Below are 19,927 nucleotides of genomic sequence, written 5' to 3'. Positions count from 1 at the left end.
TATTGTAATACCAATATTGTAATATCGTACGGTGACACATTGCAGCTAGATTCATTGTGAGAATTATTGTGTAATGTATACAAATACAGAATCACAATAACATACGCCTGAAACTAATAGGATATTGTATGCCAAGTATTCATTTAAAACAAGCAAAACGACCCAAAGTATAATGTCAACTTAAAAGGCAGCTATAAAAAGCTTAAAATCACACAGACACGTACACACGCAAGCACATGTACAGACCAAAGCTTAGTTGTAGCCTAAATGTCAAGGAAAAGATGTTCGCCTGCCTCTTGGTTGTGAAAAGAGACGTAAGAAATACCCTAGCAAAGAAAAAAATACAGATGTTTTGTTTCTTCGTAACCATCTATATTTTATTATTTTTATCTTCTTGTGTCTCAGGCCAAGTTGGTTTCCCAGTGTGTGCTTCTTAGAAGCAGAACCTGAAACAGGGATTTGAGTTTGAGTAATTTATCTGGGAGGTGAAGGAAGCACCAGTATAGGAGTGAGGAACTGAGACAGAAAAAGGAGGTTGTCCAAAAAGAGGCTACTACGGTGGGCATCTGGAGCTTGCAGTAGTTGAAGACACACTGGAAGCCTGTTCAGAACACAAACCTCAGAGGTGGTCCCTCGGAGTGACCAGGGGCTGGGGTACTTCTATACCAACTCCTATCAGCCACAGGCTGGAGGCAGCTCTTGGGGTTGTTAATTCCCCCATTGCTTTGGACCTGCCAGGCAGGTAGCAGTGAATGGCCTCAAGCAAAGAAATGCAAGGTCCATCAGTCTTAAATTTGAAGTAGTAGGAAACATAAACTCCCCAAGTGGGTCTTTGTGTTTAAGATAGGGGCTACTTCTTTAGTCTTTTGGATTCCACTATCAATGTTGGTATTCTAGCTCTCAGGGACACTGCACACCATGTAATGACTGTTGGTTTGGAGTATACAGACCATTGGGAAAAAGTGTCCTAACCATGCTAGGTTATCATTTCTAAGCTGTTTTCTGAGCATTACTCCTGAGGACATCCCAATGTTCTGTCAGTCAGTAACTTCTGGATGATGTGACATAAGGGAGGTCACGTTGGCTTCATGGTCATTTGCCTTTTCTCCCCAATCATCATAAATGTGTCCCTTACACTGGGATGCCATTACCAGCATCCCATGACAATAAGGTAGACATTCTGTGACCTGTCAGCTAATAATAGCGAAAGCATCCTTGGAGAGCAAATTTTTATTTCAAATTTGTGTTAATCCCAATAAGATCAAAACATTTATTGCTTATTACAATGTAGAAGGGGTCTGATATAATCAATTTAGTTCCAGGTGGCTGGTTAGTTTCCTCAAGGGATGGGACCATATCAATGGCCCAGAATCAGTCTTTCAGTGACGATGAACATTCAGCAGTAGCTGCCTCAGTACCAGCAAGGCTATTCCATCAGCCATGCTGAGGGAGGGCTCATGCTGCTGGGTTTGTGCATAGCCTCCTTCACTCCACCATGGCTGCTCTGTTCATGGGTCCATTGCTGGCAGTGAGGTGACTGAGGACACAGACTGGCTGACATCCTGTCTACCTGGTCAGTGATATCTCCAACAGGTGATATTGTGGCATTGATACAAGACACAAAGATCTGCATCCACTGGACACACACTTATAGCTCTATCCGTGTGCTTCGCCCCCAGAGCTCTTTGTCTCTGTTCTTCCAGTCTTGCATCTTCTGGGTTCCTTAACAACAGCCAGGCCATTTGCAACATCTCAGGAGTCTGAGTGTACTTTTAATGCAGGCCACTTTCACCTGTGGTAGAAACTATGGTGCTGTCACCTCTGTAATTATTGTTGCTGGTAATTTGCTTCTTTTCTTTTTTTAATGTTTATTTATTTATTTTGAGAGCAGGGGAGAGAGTGTGTGTACATGCACAGGTGAGTGGGAAAGAGGCAGAGAGAGAGAAAGAAATAATCTCAAGCAGGCTCTGTGCTCACAGCCCTGACTCAGGGCTGGAACTCACAACTGTGAGATCACAACCTGAGCCTAAATGCACTGCCAGTGCAGAGCCAGACTCAGGGCTTGAACTCATGACTGTGAGATCATGACCTGAATCTAAATCCACAGTCAGACGCTTAACCCACTGAGCTACCCGGTGCCCCAACTTGTTTCTTTTTTTTTCTGATCAATTTGACAAGGTTATAAATTTTATTTGTTTCTCAAAGAACCTGGTTTTGATTCCATTGCTTTTACAAAAGTGTTTTTTTGCTTTTGCTTAATTGATTTCCACTCTGATTTTTACTGTTTCTTTTCTTTTATGTACTAGTTTACTGTGGTTACACTAACACATTACCACCAGTGGGCACAAATCAAGATGGCAGCAGGGCCATACTTTCCCCAGAGGCTCTAGGTGAGAATTCATTTTTGCTTCTTTCAGCTTTGCCAGAATTTCTTGGCCCAGGGAACACACCTCTCTAATCTCTGCCTCTGTCTTCTCATTGCCTTCCTTCTGTTTCTCTTTCTCTCTGACCTCTTCGACATCTCTCTCTTATAAAAGCACTTTCTTGCATTTAGGTCCTACTTTATCTCAGATCTTCACTTTAATTATATCATGAAACCTCCTTAACCAAATCAAGAAACATTTACAGGTTCCAGGGATCAGGACCTGAAAGCTTTGAGGAGGAGGCATTATTCTAATTATCACATTGTGCTTCTTGAGCTACTTACTCAGGTAAAAGCTCAAATCATTGATTGAAGACATTTTATCTTGTTCTCTGTTGGTGGTGAGTGCTAGAAATTTCCTGTAAGTGCAGCTTTATCTTATCCTATTACTTTGATATTTCATGTTTTCATTACGCTAAACATAATTTCTATATTTATTTTTAAAATGTTTACTCCTAGGTTATTTTTTTAGAGAATAAAGATGTAAAAGACATTTATTTTTATTTTTACATTTTTTAAATTTTCTTTTCTATTTTTTTAAATTTACGTCCAAATTAGTTAGTATATAGTGAAACAATGATTTCAGGAGTAGATTCCTTAGTGCCCCTTACCCATTTAGCACATCCCCCCTCCCACAACCCCTCTAGGAACCCTCAGTTTGTTCTGCATATTTATGAATCTCTTCTGTTTTGTCCCCCTTCCTGTTTTTATATTATTTTTGTTTCCCTTCCCTTATGTTCATCTATTTTGTCTCTTAAAGTCCTCATATGAGTGAAGTCCTATGATTTTTGTCTTTCTCTGACTAATTTCACTTAGTATAATACCTTCCAGTTCCATCCACGTAGTTGCAAATGGCAAGATTTCATTCTTTTTGATTGCTGAGTAATACTCCTATACACACACACACACACACACACACACACACACACACACACACATATATACCATATTTTCTTCATCCATTCATCCACCGATGGACATTTGGGCTCTTTCCATACTTTGGCTATTGTGGATAGTGCTGCTATAAACATGGGGTGCATGTGTCCCTTTGAAACAGCACACCTATATCCCGTGGATAAATGCCTAGTAGTGCAATTGCTGGGTCATAGAGTAGTTCTATTTTTAGTTTTTTGAGGAACCTCCATACTGTTTTCCAGAGTGGCTTATTCTCTTGTATTGCCACTGGCTTATTCTCTTGTATTGCCACCAACAATGCAAAAGAAATCCTCTTTCTCTGCATCCTCGCCAACATCTGTTGTTGATTGAGTTGTTAATGTTAGCCATTCTGACAGGTATAAGGTGGGATCTCATTGTGGTTTTGATTTGTATTTCCCTGATGATGAGTGATGTTGATCATTTTTTCATGTGTCAGTTGGCCATCTGGATGTCTTCCTCGGAGAAGTGTCTATTCACGTCTTTTGCCCATTTCTTCACTAGATTCTTTGTTTTTTGGGTGTTGAGATTGATAAGTTCTTTATAGATTTTTGGATACTAACCCTTTATCTGATATGTCGTTTGCAAATATCTTCTCCCATTCTGTCGGTTGCCCTTTAGTTTTGCTGATTGTTTCCTTTGCTGTGCAGAAGCTTTTTATTTTGATGAGGTCCCAATAGTTCATTTTTGCTTTTGTTTCCCTTGCCTCCAGAGACATGTTGAGTAAGAAGTTGCTGCGGGCAAGATCAAAGAGGTTTTTGCCTGCTTTCTCCTGGAGGATTTTGATGGCTTCCTGTCTTACATTGAGGTCTTTCATCCATTTTGAGTTTATTTTTGTGGATGGTGTAAGAAAGTGGTCCAGGTTCATTCTTCTGCATGTCGCTGTCCAGTATTCCCAGCACCACTTGCTGAAGAGACTGTCTTTATTCCATTGGATATTCTTTCCTGCTTTGTCAAAGATTAGTTGCCCATACATTTGTGGGTCCATTTCTGGGTTCTCCATTCTGTTCCATTGATGTGAGTGTCTGTTCTTGTGCCAGTACCATACTGTCTTGATGATTATAGCTTTGTGGTATAGCTTGAAGTCTGGGATTATGATGCCTCCTGCTTTGGTTTACTTTTTCAAAATCGCTTTGGCTATTCGGGATCTTTTCTGGTTCCATTGACATTTTAGGATTATTTGTTCTAGCTCTGTGAATAATGCTGGTGTTACGTTGATAGGGGTTGCATTGAACATGTAGATTGCTTTGGGTAGTATCAACATTTTAACGATATTTGTTCTTCCTATCCAGGAGCATGGAAACTTTTTCCATTTTTTTGTGTCTTCTTCAATTTCTTTCATAAGCTTTCTAAAGTTTTCAGTGTATAGATTTTTCATCTCTGTGGTTTGTTTGTTTGTTTGTTTGTTTATTATTTATACCTAGGTATTTTATGGTTTTTGGTGCAACTGTAAATGGGATCAATTCCTTGATTTCTCCTTCTGTCACTTCATTGTTGGTGTATAGGAATGCAACCAATTTCTGTGTGTTGATTTTATATCCTGAAACCTTGCTGAATTCATGAATCAATTTTAGCAGTTTTTTGGTGGAATCTTTTGGGTTTTAGATAGAGTATCATGTCATCTGTGAAGAGTGAAAGTTTGACCTCCTCCTGGCCATTTGGATGCCTTTTATTTCTTTTTGTTGTCTGATTGCAGAGGCTATTCAACAATACTATGTTGAATAACAGTGGCAAGAGTGGACATCCGTGTCTCATTCCTGACCTCAGGGGAAAAGCTCTCAGTTTTTCCCCATTGAGGATGATATTAGCATTGGGTCGTTCACATACGGCTTTTATGATCTCGAGGTATGTTCCTTATATCCCTACTTTCTTGAGGGTTATTATCAAGACAGGATGCTGTATTTTGTCAAATGCTTTCTCTGCATCTATTGAGAGGATCACATGATTCGTGTCCTTTCTTTTATTGATGTGATGAATCACGTTAATTGTTTTGCGGACATTGGACCAGCCCTGCATCCAGGTATAAACCCCACTTGGTCGTGGTGAATAATTTTTTTAATGTATTGTTGGAGCCGATTGGCTATTATCTTGTTGAGATTTTTGCCTCCATGTTCATCAGGGAAATTGGTCTAGTTCTCTTTTATCGTGGGGTCTCTGTCTAGTTTTGGAATCAAGGTAATGCTGGCTTCATAGAAAGAGTTTGGAAGTTTTCCTTCCATTTCTATTTTTTGGAACAGTTTCAAGAGAATAGGTGTTAACTCTTCCTTAAATGTTTGGTAGAATTCCCCTAGAAAGCCATCTGGCCCTGGACTCTTGTTTTTTGGCAGATTTTTGATTACTAATTCGATTTCCTTGCTGGTTATGTGTCTGTTCAAATTTTCTATTTCTTCTGTTTCAGTTTTGGTAGTGTATATGTTTCTAGGAATTTGTCCATTTCTTCCAGATTGCCCATTTTATTGGCTAATTATTTCTCATAATATTCTCTTATTATTGTTTTTATTTCTGTTGTGTTGGTGGTGATCTCTCCTCTTTCATTATTGATTTTATTTATTTGAGTCCTTTCCTTTTTCTTTTTTATCAAACTGGCTAGTGGTTTATCAATTTTGTTAATTCTTTCAAAGAACAAGCTTCTGGTTTCACTGATCGGTTCTACTGTTTTTTTGGTTTTGATAGCATTAATTTTTGCTCTCATCTTTGTTATTTCCTGTCTTCTGCTGGCTTTATTTGCTGTTCTTTTTCCCAACTCCTTAAGGTGTGAGGTTAGGTTGTGTATCTGAGATCTTTCTTCCTTCTTTAGGAAGGCCTGGATTGCTATATACTTTCCTCTTATGACCACCTTTGCTATGTCCCAGAGGTTTTGGGTTGTGGTCTTATCATTTTCATTGAATTCCATATACTTCTTAATTTCCTCTTTAACTGCTTTGTTAGCCCATTCATTTTTGGTACAATATTCTTCAGTCTCCAAGTATTTGTTACCTTTCCAAATTTTTTATTGTGGTTGATTCGAGTTTTATAGCGTTGTGGTCTGAAAATATGCATGGTATGATCTTGATCTTTTGTACTTACTTAGGGCTGGTTTTTGTCCCAGTATATGGTCTATTCTGGAGAACGTTCCATGTGCACTGGAGAAGAATGTATATTCTGCTGCTTTAGGATGAAATGTTCTGAATATATCTGTTAAGGTCATCAGGTCCAGTGTGTCATTCAAAGCCATTGTTTCCTTGTGGATTTTTTGATTAGATGATCTGTCCATTGCTGTGAGTGGGATGTTGAAGTCTCCTACTATTAAGGTATTACTATCGATGAGTTTCTTTATGTTTGTGATTAATTGATTTATATATTTGGGTGCTCTCACATTTGGCACATAAATGTTTACAATTGTTAGGTCTTCTGGTGGATAGACCCCTTGATTATGATATAATGCCTCCTGCATCCCTTGATACAGTCCTTATTTTAAAGTCTAGATTGTCTGATATAAGTGTGGCTACTTTGGCTTTCTTTTGTTGACCATTAGCATGATAGATGGTTCTCCATCCCCTTATTTTCAATCTGAAGGTGTCTTAAGGTCTAAAGTGGTTCTCTTGTAAACAGTATATCGAAGGATATTGTTTTCTTATCCATTCTGTTATCCTATGTCTTTTGACTGGAGCACTGAGCCCATTGACATTTACAGTGAGTACTGAAACATATGAATTTATTGCCATTATGATAGTTGTAGGGTTGGAGTTTCTGGTGGTGTTCTCTGACCTTTTCTAATCTCATTACTTTTGATATCTATCTATCTATCTATATATATATATATATATATATATTTTCATCTTTTTTCCCTCAGAGAGTCCCTCTTAGAATTTCTTGCAGGGCTGGTTTAGTGGTCACAAACTCCTTTAATTTTTGTTTGTCTGGGAAACTTTTTATCTCTCCTTCTATTTTGAATGACAGCCTTTCTGGATAAAGAATTCTTGGCTGCATATTTTTCTGATTAAGCACACTGAATATATCCTGCCACTGCTTTCTGGCCTGCCAAGTTTCTGTGGATAGTCTGCTGCAAACCTGATCTGTCTTCCTAGTAGGTTAAGGACTTTTTTCCCTTGCTGCTTTCATGATTCTCTCCTTGCCTGAGTATTTTGTGAATTTGACTATGATATGCCTTGTTGATGGTAGGTTTTTGCTGAATCTATGGTAGTCCTCCATGCTTCCTGGGTTGTGATGTCTGTGTCTTTCCCAGGTTGGTAAAGTTTTCCACTATGATTTGCTCACATAACCCTTCTATCCCTATCTCTCTTTTTTCCTCTTCTGGGACCCCTATGATTCTGATGTTGTTCCTTTTTAATGAGTCAATGATTTCTCTAATTCTTAAATCATGCTCTTTTGCCTTAATCTCCCTCTTTTTTTCTGCTTCATTATTCTCCATAAGTTTGTCCTCTATATCGTTGATTCTCTGTTCTGCCTCACCCATCCTTGATGCTATGGCATCCATTCGTGATTGCAGCTCAGTTATAGCATTTTTTATTTCATCCTGACTAGTTTTTACTTCTAAATTCTGGTTCAGACATCTTGCTTGTATCTGTGTTGGTTAAGTCCCTGAATGTCATTTCTTCCTACTCTTTCTTTTGGGGTGAATTCCTTTATTTCATCATTTTGAAGGGAGAAAATTAATTAATGAGGTAGAAAAATTAAAATTAAAAAATATTAAAATTAGAAAATTAAAAATACACACAAAAAGTTGAATAGATGATGCTAGATCCTAGATGTGTTTTGATCTGGGTGTTGAAAGTGGCTTAATAGATTAGAGAAAAAAGGGGAAAAAAGAAAAAAAAGGAAATTGTTTGAAAATTTATAAAAATGAATACATTGAAATAGACTAAATTGAAATAATGGAAGTAAAGTAGAATTTGAAAAAAATTACACAAAGTAAAAAATATAGCAAAACAATTAGAGAAAAATATTTTTAATAACAATTGAAAAAGAAAAGAATGAAAAAGAGAAAAAAAGAAAAAAAAAGGAAAGAAAGAAAATTGAATAGATGGACTGCTAACAGACTGAAATATGACTGAAATTAGTTCATTCTCCCCTAGAAGTCAGACTTTATAGTCCATAAACTAAGCAGGCAGTGAGACTTCTGTTCTTGAAGAGTGAGGTTGGCCCAGTTGGGAGGGGCCTAGTGTAACAGCCCCGTTCTCCACTAGATGGCGCTGCTTAGCTCACTGGGGTGGATTGTTGTGATGCTTGTAGGTGCATGTGCGCATGCCTGGAAGTGGTGAAAATGGCGCCTCCAGCTACTCAGTCTCTAGTATCCGAACTGTGTTCTCCCTGATCAGCAATTGCACACCCATCCTTTGTCTTCAGGTTTTGTCCACTCCTCGCTTTTACACTATCCGTGACCACGCCCCAGGTAGTACCTCTCTCATGAGTTTAGTCTCAGATGGGGCTGTTTTCACTAGCCCCTTACTTCTGAGGGACTGTGGCTTTGACCTGTTCCACCCCTCTGAGGAGTGTCTCATGGAGCAATGGCTGAATACCAGCCGCACCAGGAAAGTTCACAGGACCATGCTACTGCCGATGCCCGGAGACTGCGGACAGGTGACAGCCCACCCCAGAAAATGTTCATGAGATGGTGTAGCAGCAGCGTCTCAGAGATTATGGAAAATCACAACAAGCATCTGGCACCAGGCTTCACCCTTAATGACCTTGTTCCAGCACCAGCGAATGTGACTGTTCTTTGGGGTCTGCTGGGACCAGGTAGCCTCACAGCCTCTACCAAATGTCCTTCCAGCATTGGAACCGCTTCTCCCATGTGGCCCAAGAATCTCCCAGACCCCACTCTGCTCCTGGGATTCATTCTTCCGACCAGAGCACCACCAGGTATAGAGCTGTGGAGTTGCAGACTCTGCACTCCCCCTGTTTATAGTCTCAATGGAATTTAAACCCTCTCCTTTATCCTTTATCCTTTCTTCTTCTCCCTTTTTAGTTCAGTCCCTGCGGCTGTTTCCAATTTTCCATTTTCTCTCCAGCTGCTTTTGGGGGAGGGGTGCTTTTCCCATATTCTCCCCACCATCTCCATCCTCTCTCCACATGCAAAAGCACCTCCCTTCCCTCCAAGCTTCTCTCTCCCCAAGTTCACCTCTCTGTGTGGTGTACCTGCTGAATTCTGTGTTTCAGGTTGGGCAGATTGTTGTGTTAATCCTCAGATCAGTTTTCTAGGTGTGCAGGATGGTTTAGTGTTGGTCTGGCTGTATTTCATGGACACAAGACATACAAAAAACTTCCATGCTGTTCTGCCATCTTGGCTCCCTCTCCATACTACATCTTGTTTTATCCATTTATCTATTGATAGACATTTAGGTGTTTCCATTTATATCTTAACTATTATAAATAATGCTGCAATAAACATAGAAGTACAGATATCTCCTCAAAATCCTGTTTTCATTTCCTTTAGGTGTATACCCAGAAATGCAATTGCTAGATTGTAGGGTGGATCTATTTTTAATTTGGGTGAGAGCCTCCATACTTTTTTCCATAGCAGTTGGACCAATTCACATTCCCACCAACAATGTATAAGGGTTCCCTTTTTTCCACATCCTCACCAGTACCTGTTGCCTCTGTCTTCTTGATGATAACATTCTAACAGGTGTGAGGTGGTATCTACTTTTAGATAGATAAAAGTAGTTTTAACTTTTTTACTGACAATTAGTGATGCTGAGCATCTTTCCATTTGCCTATTGGCCATTTTGTTGACTCCTTGAAAAAATGTCTCTTTAGTTGTTCTGCCCATTTAAATTTCTATTTATTTATTTATTTATATTAAGTTTTTATTTTAATTCTAGTGTAGTTAACATACAGTGTTATATTAGTTTTAGGCGAACAATATAGCGACTCAATTCCCTGTATCCCTCAGTGCTCATCAAGATAAGTGTACTCCTAATTCCTTTGACCTATTTCAACCATTATCCCATCCACCTCCCTGCCAGTAATCATCCATTTGTTCTCTATAATTAAGAGTCTGTTTTTTTGTTTTGTTTTGTTTTGTCTCTCTATCTTTTTCTGTGTTCATTTGTTTTGTTTCTAAATTACACATCATGTGGTATTTGTCATTTCTTTGGCTGGCTTATTTTGCTTAGTATTATACTCTCAAGATGCATCCATACTATTGTAAATGGCAAGATTTCATTTTTTAATTGCCAAATAATATTCCATTGTATATATATAATACATCTTTATCCATTCATCTATCAATGAACACTCGGGCTACATCCATAGGTTGATTAACAATATTAATTCTTCTGATCCATGAACATGAAATTCTTTCTATTTGTGTTTTCTTTGATTTCTTTCAGCAGTCTTGTATTTTTCATTGCCAGATCTTTGATTTCCTTAGTTAATTTATTCCTAAGTATTTGATTGTCTTTGATGCTATTGTGGATAGGATATTTATTTCTTTTTCAGATGTTTCATCATTAGTGTAAAAGAATGCAACTGATCCTGTATGTTGCTTTTGTAACCTTTACTTTACTGAATTGTTGATTAGTTATTACAATTTTTCAGTGGATTTTTTTGGGATTTTCTATATATAAAGCATTTTATCAGCAGTGACAATTTTAGTTCTTCCTTTCCAAAGGAAGGCCAAAATGGTTGCTGCCTGTGTTCTTCTCTAGGATTTTGATGGTTTCCTGTCTCACAGTTAGGTCTTTCACCCATTTTGAATTTAGTTTTGTGTATGATGTAAGAAAGTGGTCCAGTTTGACTCTTCTGCATGTTGCCATCCAGTTTTCCCAATATCATTTGCTGAGAGCGTTGTCTTTTTTCCATTGGATATTCTGTCCTGTTTGTCTAAGATGAGTTGACTTATGAGTCCACTTCTGGGTTTTCTATTTTGTTCCATTGATCTATATGTCTATTTTTCTAGCAGTACCATACTGTTTTGATGACTATAGCTTTAAATCCAGAATTGTGATGCCTCCAGTTTTGTTTCTCTTTCTTCTATAGGATTTCTTTGGCTATTTGGGGTCTTTTGTGGTTCCATAGAAATTTTAGGATTGTTTGTTCTAGCTTTGCAAAAACTGGTGGTATTTTGATAGTGATTGCATTAAATGTGTAGATTGCTCTGAGTAGTAGTGTCATTTTAACAATGTTTGTTCTTCCAATCCATGAGCATGAAATGGTTTTCCGTTTCTTTGTGTCATCTTCAATTTGTTTTTTAACTCTTGTATAGTTTTCAAAGAATACATCTTTTACCCCTTTTGTTAGCTTTATTCTAAATCCTTCAAATCCATGGAGGTTATAGAACATCCTACTAAGGAGTAAATGGGTTAATCACGAAATTAAAGAAGAAATAAAAAATACATATGAGGAAGTGAAAATGAAAACAAAATGGTCCAAAGTCTTTGGGATGTAGTAAAGGCAGTCCAAAGAGGAAAGTATATTGCAATTCAGCCTATCTCAAGAGGCAAGAAAGGTCCCAAATACACAACCTAAACTTACACTTAAAGGAACTATAAAAGAAACAGCAAATAAAGCCTTAATCAAGCAGAATAAAGGAAATAATAAAGATTAGAACAGAAATAAATGATATAGAAACCAAAAAAAAAAAATCAGTAGAACATATCAACGAAACCAAGAGCTGGTCCTTTGAAAGAATAAACAAAATTGATAAACCCTTAACCAGACTTATCAAAAGACCCAAATAGATAAAATCACAAATGAAAGAGGAGAGATCACAGCCAATACCACAAAATGCAAACAATTATAAGACAATACTATAAAAAATTATATGCTAACAAACTGGAAAATATGGAAGAAAGGGACAAATCCCTAGACACCCACAAACTGCAAAAGCTGAAATAGGAAGAAATAGAAAATTTGAACAGACCCATAACCAGTGAAGAAATTGAATCAGTAATCAAAAATCTCCCAACAAACAAAAGTCCATGGCTTCCCAGGGGAATTCTACCAGACATTTAACGAAGAGTTAATACTTATCCTTCTCAAACTTTTTCAAAAAATACAAATGGAAGGAAAGCTTCCAAACTCATTCTGCCTCATCAAGCATTACCTTGATTCCAAAGCCAGACAAACACCCCACTAACAAGGAGAATCACAGGCCAATATCCCTGGTGAAACTGAATGTAAATATTCTCAACAAGAAACTAGCAGATCAAATTCAAGAGTAAATTAAAGCAATTATTCACTGTGATCAACTGGGATTTATTCCAGGGCTGCAGGGCTGGCTCATTATTTACAAATCAATCAATGTGATACATCACACTAATAAAAGAAAAGACAAGAACCATATGATCCTGTCAATAGATGCAGAAAAAGCATTAGACAAAACACAGCATCCATTCTTGATAAAATCCCTCAACAAAGTGGAACCTATCTCAACATCATATAGGCCATATATCAAAAACCCATTGCTAATATCACCCTCAATGGGGAAAAACTGAGACCCCTTCCCCTACAGTCAGGAACAAGGCAAGGATGTCCACTCTCACCATTACAATTTAACATAATACTGGAAATATTAGCCTCAGCAATCAGACAATCCAAAGAAATAAAAGGCTTCCAAATCAACAAGGAAGAAGTCAAACTTTCACTGTTTGCAGTTGACGTGATACACTATGTAGAAAACCCAAAAGAAATAGGACACCTATTTTCTTCAAAGATACCAATTATTTGTATGTTAGATCTTCTTTTATTCCTTGGTAATCATCTTTTCTATAACCACTTCGAAGTTGTAGCTTATTTTAAAATGTTATCTTTTTAACCTTCTCAAACATCTTCCATGATTGTTTTATGGAACATCTGGATTACTTATTTGTTTTGTTTCATGTGCTTACGGTTTTCATGTAATTTCTTTCCTGGGCTTAGCCAGCATATTTCCATTACCTGATATAATTTTATTACTTTTTCAACACTGGTATTTTTAATCTTAAAAATCTATTGAAGGATTTTGTATAATGTTTTTCTTTTAATAAAATCATTTTTTCCTTTTATTTTCCTTTCCCATTTTAGATTAATCAAATGTCATTAAAATCTGTTTTTGTTTTTTTCTTATTATTTTTAATTGGTTCTAAGAAGACGTTCCCTGACATTGTTAACCAAACAAATATAACATAATTGTAAAGGCTAAATGTACACCACGGTAAGTTATAAATTGTGGAGAGAGGAACTTATTTTCCAGCATTCAACAAATACTTACACAATACCAATTATTGACAGCCTTCTGAGATAGATAGTTAAAAATGAACTACCGATAAAATGTTTTAGGCATTGAACAGAAGGAAATGTCAACTCTTCTTTCAACAATAAGGTCCCAGAGAAGGTGGTGACAGTGGTGATGGTGGTGATGGTTTAATATGTGTCATCAGACTCTACTTGCTTCTCTCTTGTGTGACCCCTCTATCCCAAACAACTTCCTTGCTTCTGCTCCTGCCTCTGTGGATCTCTTCCTTCTGTAGCATTCTCTAGAATACCTTTACTTTCCAACTTCAGTTTATCTAAATTTTATTTATCATTCCAACATAATTCCTTCCTTATTTTCTTCTCTATTCCAGTTTTATAGTGAACTTTCATTACTTTGGAGTCCAGTGACTGTGTTTTATTTTTTCTAGAGTGAAGCAAAAGCTTCCTTGAACTGCTGTGTATTTTTTTAATGTCTAGGTTTCTGTCCCCAACTATGCTATAAAACCCTAATAATGATACATAACGTTAATGAGTACTGATTCTGTGCCAGACACTCATTAAGGACTTTAAATGTATTACTTCATGAAATCCTTGCAACATCTCTGTGAACTAGACACTCTTGGCTTCTTTATTTTACAGATTAAGAGAATGAGGCACAGAGAGACTTAAAAACTTGCTCAAAGTGACATAAGCAGAAAGACTGTGGAATTAAGATGAATAGCAGGTGATGTGTTTCCAGAATCCAAGTGCAAACTATTTCCTCCAAACTGGTCCTGGTGCTCAACATATCACTCTCCACTGATAGAAAAAAAGTTCTTTGGGCAGAGGAAGATCTCAAAGGGGTTGGGGGAAACCACAATATATTCTTAGGAACCCTCTTTTTAAGAAAAGACATAGTTAGGAAATAATATTTGGTCTAAATGCCACTGAGATTCTTTTAATTTTGTCCCTTTAGGTGTAAACTCTTGAGGTTTTAGTTCTTTGGGGACCTGGCTCTAAGATAATGAAAACTCCCAGGAAAATGTCCTTTATTCTGTGCAGTATGTGTATTAATGTGAAGGTCAAAGAGTATCTCTTTATTCCCAGGCTCTTCAAGATGGGAGATTTGTCTTCACCGAGTATTTAGAAACTCATACCTTTTGGGATAAGTTACCGCCTTGAAGGGAATTAGTGTCCCATTCTTCTAGAAAATGATGATTGAAGCAATTAAAGGAACGACATGAGGGATATCCTTAAAGAAGTGAGTACACCGCGTTTTGGAAAATGTGACATTTCCAAATTTTGGTGGAGAAACATCAGGTTGAGTTTGAATGTCAGGAAAATAACTTTCCCAGCACAGACTCTCTAAAGAGAGCAGACTTTGAGATTTTATTCACATTCTCAGGAAACTAAACAACTGGTTTGTGTTTTTTTGTTTTAAACTGAATTTCTTGTTTAGTTTTGTATAATACAGAGATTCTGAAATGTCCACAAGGATTTCCAAAATCACAGAATGTAGGTATTAAAGGGCATAGAGATCATCCTCCTTGTATTATAGAAGACTCGAAATGACTTATATTCAAATAAATGAAAAGAAAGAAGGAAGGAAAGAAAGAAAGGAATAAAGAATGAAGGAAAGGAAGAAGAAAGAAAGAAAGAAAGGAAGAAAGAAAGAAAGAAAGAAAGAAAGAAAGAAAGAAAGAAAGAAAGGAAGAAAGAAAGGAAGAAGGAGAAAGAAAAAAGAAAGAAAGAAAGAAAGAAAGAAAGAAAGAAAGAAAGAAAGAAAGAAAGAAAGAAAAAAGAGAAAGAGAGAAGAAGGGAAGAAAGAAAAAAGCAAAGGGTGGTTGGACCAAAACTAGAAACAGCCTCTCTAAACTACCCCTACATCCACATACCTATATTAGTATATTTGGGCTACCATAACTGAAAACGTTTATGCCATACCTGATGCTCCTAAGTTAAGCCTAGAATTGTCTTTGTGACTACTGAAAGCTTACTTTATATCACACTGAGGAAATATGATAATGATAAAAGAAGCAAATATAATACAGTCACTATATTGTATACCAGGCTTCACACATAATTATTGTATAATAAGAGTAGCATATTGCTTTTATTTATTTAAAGATTAATTGAAGTGAGAATAAGAATAAGTAATAATAAATGTTACTTAAAGTCAGATCTTTTTCATATAAATTATCCTACGTAGTGATTGTCTCCTCAGAAGCCATTTGATATTATCTTCCTGAACTAATAAGACAAAAAGTCGTGTTTTCTTCACTGTGCTCCATGCATAAGTTATTCTGCATTTGATATTTTCATATCTTATTACTGTAATTGATATTTCCTAACAAATTTCAGAATAAGTACGTTAAAAAGTAGTTTACATAATGTATAGGGAATCACATAAAATAATAATTTCTTACTTTGGTGCAACACACGCTTAATTTTCTACACACTTATAATGATGACATTTCCACTTTGCTGTCCAACATTTGCTAGGTCATCTGTTTTCAAAGGCAAGATCTCTCCATTTCTCCCCTGACATCATACTACTTTACATGAGTAACTGCTTTGCTAATTGTGTACATTATCCTTCCATAGGCCATTATCAGTGCAAGTAGAGAAGAGACTGATCAGCCCATCTATGAATTGTGTCTTAACAATATTAGAATGACACTGATCCTTCAATAAGAACAGGAACTCCCTTGCTTAGTCTTTCCCAGATGTCTAATGTCTGCATATCACATTGGTGAGATTTTATAGTCCTCCCAGTAAGGGTATTCCTAAGTAAGTTTTATTATCCCATAACACAGTAAGATGAAATGTGGAGGGTAATTCTCATTTCAAACACAATTTTAGAACTTGAGGAAGGTTTTGACAATATAGTTGGACTCTTCTTTTTATGAGAGAGTACTGAATCCAAAGAGATTGAGGGTGAATTGTCCAAGTTTACAGAGAATCTTTGCACAACTCTCATACTTAGTACATGAAAATATTGTCTTTCAGATAAACAATATTTCAGTAATTGTCTAATATAGATCTGTTTAGCATAATGTTATTGACTTAAAATATATTTGTAACTGTTGGTTATTTTTTGATAAAAATTATTTTTCTTTCTTTATAACAGGTTAAAACTGACCAATGGAAAATAAGAATCAGACAAAAATGACTGAATTTCTTTTCTTGGGTCTCACAGACATTCTCCAAGAGCAGATTGTCCTCTTTGTCATGCTCCATTGTCTATCTTGTCACCCTGGGGGGTAACATAGGGATGATCATTCTCATATGGACTGATCTCAGATTCCACACTCCTATGTACTTTTTTCTCAGCCACTTGTCCTTTGTAGATATTTGTTCCTCTTCTTCCATTGCCCCCAAGATGCTGTGTGATATCTTTGCAGAGAAAAAAGGTATCTCTTTCATGGGTTGTGCTACACAGATGTGGTTCTTTGGTCTTTTTGTGGCAACTGAATGTTTCCTCCTGGCTTCCATGGCATATGACCGGTATATGGCCATCTGTAAGCCCTTGTTGTATACATTCATTATGTCCCAGAGGGTCTGTGTGCAGCTGGTAGTAGGGCCTTATGCCATGGCTCTTCTAAGCACAATGACCCATACAATTCTCACTTTTCGCTTACCCTTCTGTGGTACAAATATCATCAATCACTTCTTCTGTGACATTTCACCACTGCTTTCCTTAGCATGTGCAGACACCTTGATCAATAAATTAGTGCTGTTCATCTTGGCTGGAGCAATTGGTGTGATCAGTGGCCTGATCATCATGGTCTCCTATGTTTGCATCCTGGCGGCCATCTTGAAGATGCAGACTGCTGATGGGAGAAGGAAAGCTTTCTCCACCTGCTCTTCTCACCTGGCAGTTGTCTCCATCCTGTATGGGACTCTTTTCTTTATCTATGTTCAGCCTGGCTCAAGTCCCTCCCTGGATATCGATAAAGTGGTTTCTCTGTTTTATACCGTGGTGATCCCCATGTTGAACCCCCTCATCTACAGCCTGAGGAACAAGGAGGTAAAAAATGCACTCAGGAGGAAGTTTGAAAGGAAAAATTCTCTAATGGTTTTGGCAAAATAGAACCCTGCCGTGTTGTACCATAGATGTTGGTGCAGGCTGTGTAGGAGAAAGATCACTGAAGTGGAAATCAGAAGCTGCATGTGAGTTCATGCACTACCAGGTCATAGATGATTTGAAAAATGGACTAGTACTTAAATATTTTTCTGCCCCATCTTGTTGTCTGTAACATGATGAGATTTTCCAAAAAATATAGAGATGGATCAAGAACATTAATGTGAAAATATACTGGTAGAAAACTTAGGTAAATATTTGTACGATCATGGATGTTTAAATACTGTTAATCCAGACAGGCAAGGAAACCAAAGTTATAATAGAAATTTCAGAGCATGAAAAACAATATTAAAAGGGAAATAATAAAATAAGAGAAAATATTTGTGTACACGTGCCAGACATTGGGATAATACCCCCAATATTCAAAGAGCATTCTATAATTCACAATAAAAAAGAAATACAATAGCTAATTGAGTGAACAAGTGAACAAGCAATTCACAAAATGTGAATGCAAATTGCCAAAAAGGTATGGGAAACATGCTGAACATCATTACTGGTCAAGTAAATGAAATGAAATTAAAATGACAGTGCAGTGCCTTTCAATGTAGGAGAAATATTGATAGTTTTCAATGATGATGAAATTTCTATTTGGCCATGTAACACTCTCATTTCCTGCTGATAGTATGAATACTACAATTCCACAAAGAAACTGGTAGTGTCCATATAAAATAATAACTATGTCTGGTATTTGAACCATAAATCCCTCCGTTAGAAATGTAGATGACAAATATAAATAACAAGGTAAATATTACATATATGTCCATATTATATATGGAAAATAAGAATAAAAGAAATAACTTGAATATCCAACTCTAGAAGAAACACACTTTTTCTTTTTTTCTGTGAAATATACAGGAAATTGATGGACTGGATTCCATAATCATGGACTGACCTGGAGAGAACTATTGTATGCAGTCATTATTAGGTGGGGGAAAAAAAAACAAGTTGAAGATCAACATGCAGTTATGAAAATTAAGAAAAAAGGCAAAATGTATGTAATGAATAAAATGTGCATGTGCATGCAGTTGTAAAAGCATGGAACATTTAAAGGATGCACAGCAAGCTGTTGACATTGATTACTTCGACGAGAGTTGCACTGGAGATAGGAAAGGAGAGGTTCTATTCAAACACATTTTAATTGCAGCCTAATCTCCCTTGAGTCTTACTTGGGATCCATTTGGATGGACCATTTTCATCTTCTGATATATTGCTGCCTTGCCCATCTCACTTTATTTATTGGGTGATCTGATGGGACCCAGGACATCAGGGCAGTCCTGGATACATAATTATTTTGTGTCTCTTGTGCTAAAATTTCTTTTTTATTAGGGCCCACAAACAGACCACGAGCTCTTTCTCAAAAGCCATAACATTCTTGTTGCCAATGACATTGGCTGGCTTCAAGAACTACATGATTCTCCCACTGAGGCTTGTGATAAGCTCCACCTTGCTTCTTACCCCATGAATATAACTTTGATCATAAAGTCTGTTGTACTGTACCCGGACCTGCTGCAAAGCCTTTTCCTGATCTGCATCCCACGTTTCTTCTGTTAAGTGTTTATTTGTTTTCTGAGAGAGAGAGAGACAGACAGACAGACAGAGTGAGAGCCGGAGAGGGGCGGAGAAAGAGGGAGACATAGAATCCAAATCAGGCTCCAGGCTCTGAGCTAGCAGCACAGAGCTCAAAGCAGGGCTCGAACTATGAGCTGCGAGATCCTGATCTGAGCAGAAGTCGGATACTTAACCCACTGAGCCATCCAGGTGCCTCTGCATCCCACTTTTCTAAGTCAGATATAATTCTTGTTTTTGTTTCTCTGTAGGTGATGTGTCTATTTGACTCTGCCTGCTTTCAAGATTTTTTCTCTATTTTCGATTTTCTGTACCTTGAAAATTGTATGCTAGGCATAGTGTTTGCTAGTATTTATTCTGGTTGGTGTCCTCTGAACTCCCTGGATCAGTGGTTTGGTGTCTAACTTTAATTTGGGGAAAATAGTCATTGTTTCAAATATTTCTTCCCTTCCTTTCTCTCTTTCTTCTTCTGATAGTCCCATGATATATATGTTAGACCTTACTTAGCTATTTGGCTCTGTCCTCTCTCTCTCTCTCTCTTTTTTTTTTTGTCTTTATTCTCTTTCCTTTTTTAGTTTTTGAGGTTTTCATTTCTATATCCTCAGACTCTTTGATTCTTTTCTCAGCTGCATCCAGTCCAATGAGCCCAACAAAGGCATTCTTCATTTTGGTTGCAGTGTTTTTAATCGCCAGCAATTTAATCA

General features: G+C 37.1%; 1 protein-coding gene across 1 annotated transcript; it reads left to right on the top strand.

Moving 5' to 3' along the window:
- The first annotated feature begins 16,657 nt into the window (after window positions 1–16,657).
- On the top strand, window positions 16,658–17,606 carry LOC109245323 (olfactory receptor 5G3-like). The gene is given in 2 exon segments (XM_019412627.2): window positions 16,658–16,749; window positions 16,751–17,606. Coding segments are annotated over 2 exon segments (948 nt in total).
- The last annotated feature ends 2,321 nt before the right edge of the window (window positions 17,607–19,927 follow it).

Source organism: Panthera pardus, unplaced genomic scaffold (assembly GCF_024362965.1).
Source record: "Panthera pardus isolate Hobbes unplaced genomic scaffold, ASM2436296v1 HiC_scaffold_12, whole genome shotgun sequence".
Taxonomy (NCBI): domain Eukaryota; kingdom Metazoa; phylum Chordata; class Mammalia; order Carnivora; family Felidae; genus Panthera; species Panthera pardus.
Note: the sequence above shows the minus strand (reverse complement) of the source record. Positions and strands in the feature narration are given on the sequence as shown.